Here is a 10,285-nt window from a genome sequence, read left to right on the forward strand (position 1 = left end):
GTCCGAGTGGGGAGGCTGGAGTTACAGACACTATCTGCAAGAACCATTAGACAGCACACGACAAAACCAGAGATAGATCTTCCTTTCTTTCTTTCCTCTCCACCCCCCTCAGATTTATTTATTTGATGTATGTGAGTACACTGTCTCTTCAGACACACCAGAAGTGGGCATCGGATCCCATTATGTGGTTGCTGGGAACTGAACTCTAGACGTCTGGAAGAGTAGCCAGTGCTCTTAACTGCTAAGCCATCTCTCCAGCCTCACACAGGATATTTCTATATTCAAATGTTAGATGTGGGTTAGTAATATGGCCACAGTTCAGGAATGTAACAAGTGTTCCTTATATTCACTAAAAATCCATCCAGTATCCATCTTAAACACAACAGATTTAATGCACTCTGATTTTTAGGACAAATAACCAAAAAGAAAAAAATAAGATTACAGTCAGGCAGTAGTGGCACATGCTTTTTTAATCCCAGCACTCAGGAGGCAGAGGCAGAGGCAGAGGCAGAGACAGAGGCAGATGGATCTCTGAGTTTGAGACCAGCCTGGTCTATAGAGCAAGTTCAAGGACAGCCAGTGATATACAGAGAAACCCTGTCTCAAAAAAACAAAAACAAAAAGAGAAACCAAAAAATAAAAGAATAAAACTACACCTGGTGCTGCAGGCTAGCCTTAGCAAAGCAGTAAGCTTGAGACTAGCAGTCTAGGCAATATGAGTGTTGTCTTAAAAACAGAGGCTAGGGTTGGGGATTTAGCTCAGTGGTAGAGCGCTTGCCCTAGCAAGTGCAAGGCCCTGAGTTGATCCCCAGCTCAAAAAAAAAAAAAAAAAAAAAAAAAAAAAAAAAAAAAAACAAAAAAAAAACCAGAGGCTAGGGGTTGGGGATTTAGCTCAGTGGTAGAGCGCTTGCCTAGCAAGCGCAAGGCCCTGGGTTCAGTCCTCAGCTCCGGGGGAAAAAAAAAAAAAGAAAAGAAAGAAAACAGAGGCTAGAGCAATGGCTTAGTGGTTCAGAACACTGGCTGCTCTTTACAAAGGATCTGGGTTCAATTCCCAGCATCAATGTGGCTTGCAACTTTCTGTAACTTAGTCCCAAGGGGTTCTTTGCCCTCTTTTGGCTTTCAGGTTACCAGGCATAGGCAGTTACACAGACACACACACAAATGAAACACCAAGACATATAAAATGAATAAATTTAACAAACAAACCAATCCACAAAATAACAAAAGAACTGGATGTGGCAGCTCATGCCTATAATCTAAGCTTTTGGAAGACCAAGACAGTACTACTGCAAGTTTAAAGCCAGCCTAAGCTAGAGAGTAAGACTCTGTCTCAAAAAAACTGGGAGAGAGGGCTGAGGGTGGTGGCCCATGCCTCTAATCTTAATATTTGACAGGGAGAGGAAGGCAGAACTCTTGTGAGTTCAACGCCAATCTTGTCTACCAAATAAGTTCTAGGCTAGCCAGTGTGTACTAAGGCAGCCAGGACTGAACAGTGAAACCTTGTCTCCAAAAACCAAACAAAATAACAACAAAACAGAAAGGGAGCAGGAAGGAAAAAGAATGATACCAGGGAGGTAGGAACAATGAAGATAAAACTAAAATCTAAACTCATGAAAAATCTTCCTTAGGGTAGGGGTGGGGGAAGTTACCCTTTTCTGGAAAACTTTATCCTCTGTGACCCTTTCCGTAGTTCAGGCTGATTTATTTCTTGCTAAAAAAAATATTTATTTTTAACTTTAATATAGTGTTTTGCATGCACTTATGAACGCAGGTACCCACAGCATGTAGAAACGGGCATCAGATCCCAATATAGGTGGTTGTAAGCCATTTGCTATGGGTGCTGGGAACTGAACTTGGGTCCTCTGTAAACGCAGTAGGTGCTCTTAATTGCTGAGCCATCCCTACTGCCCCTTTAGCTGGTTTAAGCTTCCTAATCTGGTCCAGCTTTATCCACATTAATGTGATGATCTACTAGGAAGATGTTATGCCTCAGTTGGCAAGGTCTTTGCATTTTAGGGCCAGAGAAATGGCTCATGACTAAAGCTCTAGTCATAAAAGCCCACCCACCTGAGTTTGGTCCCTGTAACCCATAAGTAAGCTGGATATTATGGTATGCATCTCAGATGAGATGTGAGACGGTGAAAAGCATCTCTGGAAAAACTGTCTGACCTACATGCATGCTGTGGTACAAACTTACCTACCCTCATACAAACCTCATTCACACACACACACAAACACACACACACACACACACACACACACACACACGCACGCACGCACGCACGCACACGCACACACACACACACACAAATTGGCAACATTTTAAATATGAGCCAGACAGAGTGTACTGGCTGGTTTCGTGTGTCAACTTGACACAAGCTGGAGTCACCACAGAGAAAGGAGCCTCCCTTGAGGAAATGCCTCCATGAGACCCAGCTGTAAGGCATTTTCTCAACTAGTGATCAAGGGTGGGAGGACCTAGCCCATTGTGGGTGGTGCCGTCCCTGGGCTGGTGGTCCTAGGTTCTATAAGAGAGCAAGCTGAGCAAACCAGGAGAAGCAAGCCAGTAAGTGACATCTCTCCATGGCCTCTGCATCAGCTCCTGCTTCCTGACCTGGTTGAGTTCCAGTCCTGACTTCCTTTGGTGATGAACAGCAATGTGGAAGTGTAAGCTGAATAAACCCTTTCCTCCCCAACTTGCTTCTTGGTCCTGATGTTTGTGCAGGAACAGTAACCCTGACTAAGACACAGAGCTATGGCTAAGCATGCCTGCAGAAGTTTGTGCTTTTCTGGGTATTGGCTGAGAGGGAGGATGGGTAAGACAAGGGCTAGCTAGGATAAAACTGGGCAGGAGTCCCAAATGAGGCAAAGAATGGAAGGGGTAACATTACCTAAGAGGCTTGGTGAGAAACAATAATGCACCAAACATTTTCATAATAGGCACAGCTTTGAATCTGTCTCTGTTGACTCACATTTAACTCATCAGCCCCCAAGTCTTACTCCTAGCTGTCACAGACAACACCTCAACAAATCTCAAAATCATGAAGCTTAGTGAAAAGCCAGACGGTAGTATACCTGGAATAATTCCATTTAGTTAAAGTTCTAGAAGATGAAATTAAAGAAAACAGTCACATGGGGATGAGGCAGAGAGAGCAGAAAACAAGATCACTCTGTGAAAACTCCAAAGCAGAGGGCAAGGCTTCGGGGGCTCGCATGAGTGTTGAACACACTAAGCATGTGCAGTCAGTTTATACCACTGAGACCTTGGTTAGAGAGTTAACTAACTCCTTTCCCCAAAATGAAAGACTAAAAGAGGAGGCTCAGGATCAAAGGTTCAGTGGTGTGGCCAATAGTACAGCTGACTTCCAGGCACGAGGGGGATTTCCCAGCGGCCCTCTTCCCAGCCCAGTGAGAATTCCTCACCTCCTGTGCTGTTTCCTAGACAGCCGGCACCCCTCCTCCCACCATCACACCGTGTTTTCTTCCACCAGGTCTCCTCCTTAACTGCTTTAGGTGAATCCCTTTAACTGGAAATTGTCCACTGGAAAATGCAAATCTATGTTTTAAGCACTTTCCTTTCTTGCCTGATGCTAACTTAAAAATATCAGTCACCTGCTTTTATATGAAGTTAAGTCAGCCAGACTGCTCACACAGACAGATACACTGGTGTGGTTGTCCTGGTCACAAGTGTTTGTTTCAATTAAAGAGACATGAAAAGCAGAGGCTGAGACTGTGGCTCAGCGGTGAGAACTTGCCTAGCATGCTCTGGTCTCTATTGCCAGCACTAAGAGAAAGAAAAAGGAAAAACAAAGTCCTACTTCCACAATTTCATGGGTGACAGTGAAAATGCTCAAAGGCCACTGTACCCAGTGGCTAATGAACTGGATAGTATAAAACAGGGCAGTCCCATTGTTACAGAAAGTTCATTGGCAGAATGGTTGCTCCAAAGTGAGTCCTTGGGCCTCAGGAACTGAAGCATCAGCGTGGAGAGATGTGTACAGAAACCAGAAGTCGGCTTCCCTTCTCATCAAACCAGGCTAGGATCTCTTTGACGGTACCCGCAGGGAAAAGAGAATAGCTCTGGGGTAGAGCAAGCCAAAAGGTACTAAACTCTTCAGAGCTCGAGCATAAGGTTCATTCATGCTGTCTTTAGCACAATGTCGGGTGCTAGAAGTTGGGGGTTGGGGCAGAAGTAGCCTGATAAACCTTTCCAGGATGAAGCAACAGAAGCGGCACGTGGGAAGGTAGGAGGGCATATGAGTATAGAAGAACGGGTTTCTAACCCCTTAAAGGAGAGATCTGAGAAAAGGGTATCATCCTGGATCTTGTAGGAAAAAAAAAAATCTTGAATCAAACTGCATTCAGATTCTTTTTTGTGTGTCAGCAAGTGCCATAGCGTTAGCAAATGTGCAGAGAGCCCACTTGAGTTGCTTGAGATAAGCTAAAGGATGCTTCTACACATTCTTTAGGGTTAAGGAAGATAATGGCAATATAACACTAACACTTTGCCTTTCAAACCTTGCCTGTCTTCCTGTTGCAAGGAAAAAGGCTAGCACACTGAGCTGCTTCTTTCTGGTCCTTTTCTCTTTCAGAACCTAATGGATCGGTAACGATTCAACAGATCACGAGGCCCAAGGCTGAGCTGAAACATTAGGGACACTGCCCTCCATACTAAATCTACCTTGCCACAGTTTTCTTTCAAGGTAACCAGTGGTCAACAGTGAAGCTTGTAGTGGAACTGAGTCACTACTTCTGGCAACCCACTCACTTTACAAGACAACAGCTACAACTGAAGGTCTGAGAAAGGGAGAGGGAGAGGCTGGTAAGGCGTATGGTCCCTGAGGGCAAGATGGCCAGGCTGGGTATCTGCAAACTCTACAGCTGAGGCCCTCCTCCCAGGTTCTGAGTCCCAAAGAATGAAGCACCTGGTATCAAAACATACTGGTATCAGGGAAAGAAGTAAAAGCCTGAGATGATTTCGTTGTTTAAAAATTAAAAAAAAACAAAAAACAAAAAACAAAACCCTTGAAGATTCTGTCTTTTCAGAAAGCGGCTGGCAGCTCAGATTACCCACCTCTGACTAAGCTCAAACAAGCAAAGTGCCTGGAACAGCACTTCTGCAGTACTGCAACTCTGCATGCAGTGATGCATAGCTCCTGGGCTATTACACCATCTGATCACACATCCCTGTCTAGAAAAAGAAGCTGGCCACTGGTACACAGCAGCCTTTTTTTACAGAACGGAAGATAAACATCCACTTCATTCCACAAAAGAGCTAGAGTGCTGTTTCCAGTGTTTAGTCCCTCTTCAGTTTTAACCTCACTGGAGGTCCCTCCAAGGGCATAAATGGCCATTTAACCACAGCTTCCACCTGGCCAGTTGAGCATCTGTTTACTTCTTGCTTTGCTCAGCTTCTTTAAAGAGTTGGATCTCCGCTCTCCGCCACAATGGTAGCCCCTCTCTGCTCAGTCCAGCTTGTAATTAACCTGGAAGGCAGAGGCAACTTCCCTGGGGCAGTGTCAACACCGCATCAACCAGGTACCTATTTTGGGCAGGGCCCATTTTAAGTTACAAGGTTGTAACTTTGCCTTACCGCTGTCCACCTTCATTTTCTCGTTTTCTTACACATCAGTGATGTTGACTATGTTAGTATGGAGGCGAGGGGGAAGAAACACCGGAATCCTTTGTCAACTATCAAAAGTCCCCAGAGAGTTCAGGGCAATGAATAGTGGTATCAAGCACAAGACACACAGCTCCAAGGCTGGTCTAGAAGGACCAAACACTGCAGACTTCTGGGGTACTGCCCCACTATGCAGCAATATGACCCAAGAAGGTAAAGCTCAGGCTGCCGCCAAGATCTACTCTGTAACTTGTCCTGTCCTTTTGTCTGTGGTCAGTGTGTGACCTTGCTCTAGTCCAGACAGTTTCTAGAGCCAGTTCCCTATTTCTTAGGTCACCCCGAGCCCTCCTCACATCCTAAGAGCTTTTGAAACCCGCCCCCACCTCTCATAGATTGAGAACTTGATGAAGCCAGTCAGGTGGTGCCTGTGCATCCCAATTCAGAAACAGCAAAATCTTGACAGTTAAAAAGAAAACCACATTGCAAGCGCATGGCCCTTGGTTCGGTCCCCAGCTCCAAAAAAAAAAAAGAAAAAAAAAAAAAAAGAGAAAACCACAATAAGTAAGAATGATCCAAGATAAACAAGCTTTTATCCTAACCGTGACACAGGATCATTAATTTAAGAAGCCAAAATATGAAAATCGACTCTTAATTTCAATAGTAGTCTCTAAGACTGTGTTAAGTCAACTTCACTTAAATGGAATTCAACTTCATATAAGAAGGCACTTCCCATCATAAACCGAAGAGCATTTATTTCCGGAATAGTACAATTCTGGGCTTTGTGATTCTAGGGCAACTTGCTCAAAAGACTGAAGGAATAAAACCCAGAGCCAGCAGGCGGCAGCCAAGGTCAGGGGACAGCAGGAATAGGGGCCCATGTCTCCTGGACTCTGCACAGGCTGGGCTCTGGGTCCAAATTGGATGGAGAAAGTGGCACTTCCCAGCAGCAGCATACTGCTGGCTGAGCCGAGCTGGCTGCTCCACGCTCCCCACACCGTCCCTCTCCGCGGCGGCCGGGGCCCACGCACCTCCTCGGCCTGTTTGCGCAGCGCCTTCTCGCGCTCGTATTGCGTGAGCAGCTGCTCGTTGTCCTCGCGTAGGAGCTCCAGCTCCACCTCGTGCTCCTGGTTCTCGCTCAGCACCGAGTCAAGGTTCTCCAGCACGTTCACCACCAGCGGCATGAGCTCCTTGACCACCTCCTCATCATAGCAGTGAATGAGGCGCTCGAACTCGCGGTAGATGGAGCCCGCCAGGCCCGACACACGCTCCGACATCACCGAGCCGGAGCAGTAGTCATCTTGGTACACCACCACACCGCCTCCCTCGTCCATCTGGATCTCCATCATCGCGGCTACCGCCGCCGCCGCCAGCGCGGCTCGTTCTGGTGCCCGAGTCCACGGGCCGCTGTCACCTCAGGCAGCCGCCACCTTAGGATGCGCCGCCGCCCAGGCCGCGCCCGTCACTCCCTTGCCGGAAGTCCCGCCTGGCCGCGGGGTGGAGCTCCGTCCCGCCCCGCCCCGAGTCGAGCGCCCTGACGCTAAAGGAAACAGGGCTGCAGCATTTCCGGCTGCGTTGCTGGTGGCGCTAGAGGACCTAGCTCAGTTGGGTTATAGTGAACCTGGTTGCTTCTATATCTCTGTTCTGTTGGTCTTCAGACCTCTGTCATACTCTGACCACCCTCAACGTTCACGCGACTTGTGTCGTGTGCCCTGTTTCTGGTTCTTTCCCGCTCCTACTGGTCGCTTAGTTCCATGCACTGTTTCATTTGCACAGCCCACCAGGGTTCTAAGATCTTTATGTGTGGTGGTAATTTGAGACCGGAATATAAAGCGAGTTGATCTATGTGTTCATTTGCTGGGGACACCATGAACCTGACTTCGAACTGCTTTCTTGCTAACGTGGTTTTCCCCCCATGCCTGCTTGCACTTGAAAGCCTTCCAGGTCAGCTCAAATTCACATCCTGCTTTTTTTTTTTTAAAGTTACTTGTTATTTTATGTGTATTTATTTGGTTGTATGTAGACTTGTGCACGTTCCTGGTGTCTGTTAAGGCCAGAACACTTAAAAACGTTGTCCACGGGTTGGAGAGATGGCTCAGTGGTTAAGAGTACTGACTGCTCTTCCAGAGGTCCTGAGTTCATTTCCCAGCAACCCCATGGTGGTTCACAACCATCTGTGATGGAATCTGATGCCCTCTTCTGGTGTCTATGAAGACAGTGACAGAGTACTCATATACATAAAATAAATCTTTAAAAAAACGTTGTCCACAATTTCATATATAAAGTCTTACTGTGTAGCACTGGCTGACCTGGAACTTGCTATGCCTGGCTTTTGCCATTCAGTATACACCATTACCTGAGGCTGTAATTCCCTCATCTTTCCAAACATACTACTCTAAGAGATTGTTTTGTAACAGGCCCCAGACCTTAGCACAACTGACTCCATGATAGAAGTACCATTCAGGCTGTAGAACTCAGCACGTAGACAGCACCACCTGCCAAAAAATGAAAACAGACCTAATCCATCAGCGTCCATAGTTGTGAGAAAGTCTCTAAATTATTAACCTTGCTTTTTGGCTTCTGTAGTTCTGCTTCTGGCTAACTGTTGTTAACTGAAGCCAATCCAGAACATGGCTTTGTGCTTAAAAGCTCATCCTGAGAAAGGTTCAAGGCCTTTCTTGTTTGGGATCCTAAACAAACAGTGTAGTCACCAACCAGCTAATAAAGACTTTTATTGGCTTAAACCCAGGTCTGAGCAGTCTTCCCTGGTGAATGAATATCCCACATTTTCAGGTTGTCTGGGTTTGGTACTAATTTAACCTTCCAAGCCCGCAAAGCTAAGCCTACATATTATGAACCAACCAGGAAAACAGGGTAGTGTGAAAGGGGTATAGTGCAGTAGTACTTTTAGTGAATGTTATCCAAGCCAGTTTTATTATTTTATTATTTAATGTATATGTATATGGTGTTTCATTTGTAAGTGCCCGGTGCTCACAGAAACCAGAAGGCGGCACTGGATCCCCTGGAACTGGTGTTAACTAAGAGTTTTGAGTGTCACATGGGTTCTGGAAATAGAATCTGGGTCCTCTGGTAGAGCAGCCAGTGGTCTACCCACAGAGCTATCTTTCCAGTCTCACCTGAGTTAATTTTAAATTGCCAAAATTAAGAATCAGGACAAATAGATTGATAACATTTTTAAGGGTTTTTTTAGATTTATTAACTTTGTATATATGGTATGAGTGTTTTGCCTGCCTATGTATACATCACATGAATGCCTGGTGTCCATAGAGGCCAGAAGTCATCAGATCTCCCCAGAACTGGAATTACAGTTGCGAGCTACCATGTGGTTACTGGGAACTGAACTCAGGATCTCTGGAAGAGCAGTCAGTGCTCTTAAGCACTGAGCCATCTCTCCAGTCCCCTGGTAAACAAATTACTGTACAAGATTGCATTTAGAGGATTTGTTTCAAGTCTCAGCAACTTGAACCCCATAAATTCTTTTTTTGAGACAGGGTCTATATAGACTTGTCTGTCCTGGAACTTACATTGTAGACCAGATTATCTTCTAAATTCACAGGGATTACCTGTCTTTGCCACCCAAGTACTGGGACCAAAGGCATGAGCTACTATACCCCATCCCTGTAAATTCTTAAAGCTAGTACCCTACAATGAGGGCAACTCCCACCAACACAGGGACAGACTGACTAAAAAAAAGGGGGGGGCGGGGTTTGAGACAGGGTCTCCTTCCATAGATCTCACTGTCCCAGAACTATGTGGACTATTCTGGCCTTGAACTTTACTGAGAGATCTGCCTGCCTCTCGAGTGCTCACATCAAAGGTGTGTATCACAAGTTCTAGTGCTCCTTTGTTATTAACATGACCCAGGGCAGGTTTGTCGTTTGGAACTAATCAAAGTGAATTAAAAAAAAAAAAAAAAAAGGTTCCCCCCACCCCTACCGAAGGCAGGGTTTCCCTGTGTAGCCCTGACTGTCCTGGAAGCTCTGTAGATCAGGCTGACCTCAAACTCAGAAATCCATCTGCCTCTGCCTCCCAAGTGCTGGGATTAAAGGTGTGAGCCACCAATATCTGACTTAAAAAATTATTTTAAAGTTATGCCTATGTAGTAGATATGTATATATGAATGCAGGTTCCTATCCAATGGATGCCATCAGATTCACCGGAGCTGAAGGTGTAGGTGGTTGTGAGCCACCCTTCCTGGATGCTTGGAACTGACCTCCAGTTCTTTTGAGAAAGTATCAAGATTGAATTATAACAATGATGTAACAGGCACTTACTGAATGCTGTAGCTTATCTGATCCTAGATGTTGGAAGCTTTATTAGAATACTTTTTCCCTATTAAAAGGCCCTAAAGTGTAAGCTGGACAGTCCTTCCATAGCCTCAGGCATTTGAATACTGGATTCCAGTTGCAGATGCTATGCTGTTTTGGGAGGCTTAGAAGTGTGGTCTTGCTCAAGGAGTTTGTCAACAGGGGCAGACTTCAAAGTTTGGGCTATTTGCTCTGCCCCCATGCTTGCTGGCTTGTTGCCATGCAGGTGATGGTCTCATCCCTCTGGAAATGTAAGCCCAGATGGACACTTTCTTCTACAAGTTGCCTTGGTCTTGTTTTATCACAGCGATAGAAAAGGAATGCATGTCCAAAGTTCTAC

The 10,285-nt window shown here is 45.7% G+C and overlaps 1 protein-coding gene across 8 annotated transcripts in view; it reads right to left on the reverse strand.

Annotated features, from left to right (window-relative positions):
* The window catches only part of Mapk8ip3 (mitogen-activated protein kinase 8 interacting protein 3), a 39,519-nt gene extending 32,431 nt beyond the window's left edge, over window positions 1-7,088 (reverse strand). For 7 of the 8 annotated variants that reach the window (XM_032912887.1, XM_032912883.1, XM_032912882.1 and 4 more), the window contains exon 1: window positions 6,649-7,088. In XM_032912887.1, the coding sequence (XP_032768778.1) occupies window positions 6,649-6,966 (318 nt within the window). In that variant the 5' untranslated portion in view covers window positions 6,967-7,088. The remainder of the gene's footprint in view (window positions 1-6,648) is intronic. The other variant, XM_032912884.1, reaches the window with a different exon arrangement.
* Between the last annotated feature and the right edge of the window lie 3,197 nt (window positions 7,089-10,285).

Source organism: Rattus rattus, chromosome 9, assembly GCF_011064425.1.
Source record: "Rattus rattus isolate New Zealand chromosome 9, Rrattus_CSIRO_v1, whole genome shotgun sequence".
NCBI classification, from domain to species: Eukaryota; Metazoa; Chordata; class Mammalia; order Rodentia; family Muridae; genus Rattus; species Rattus rattus.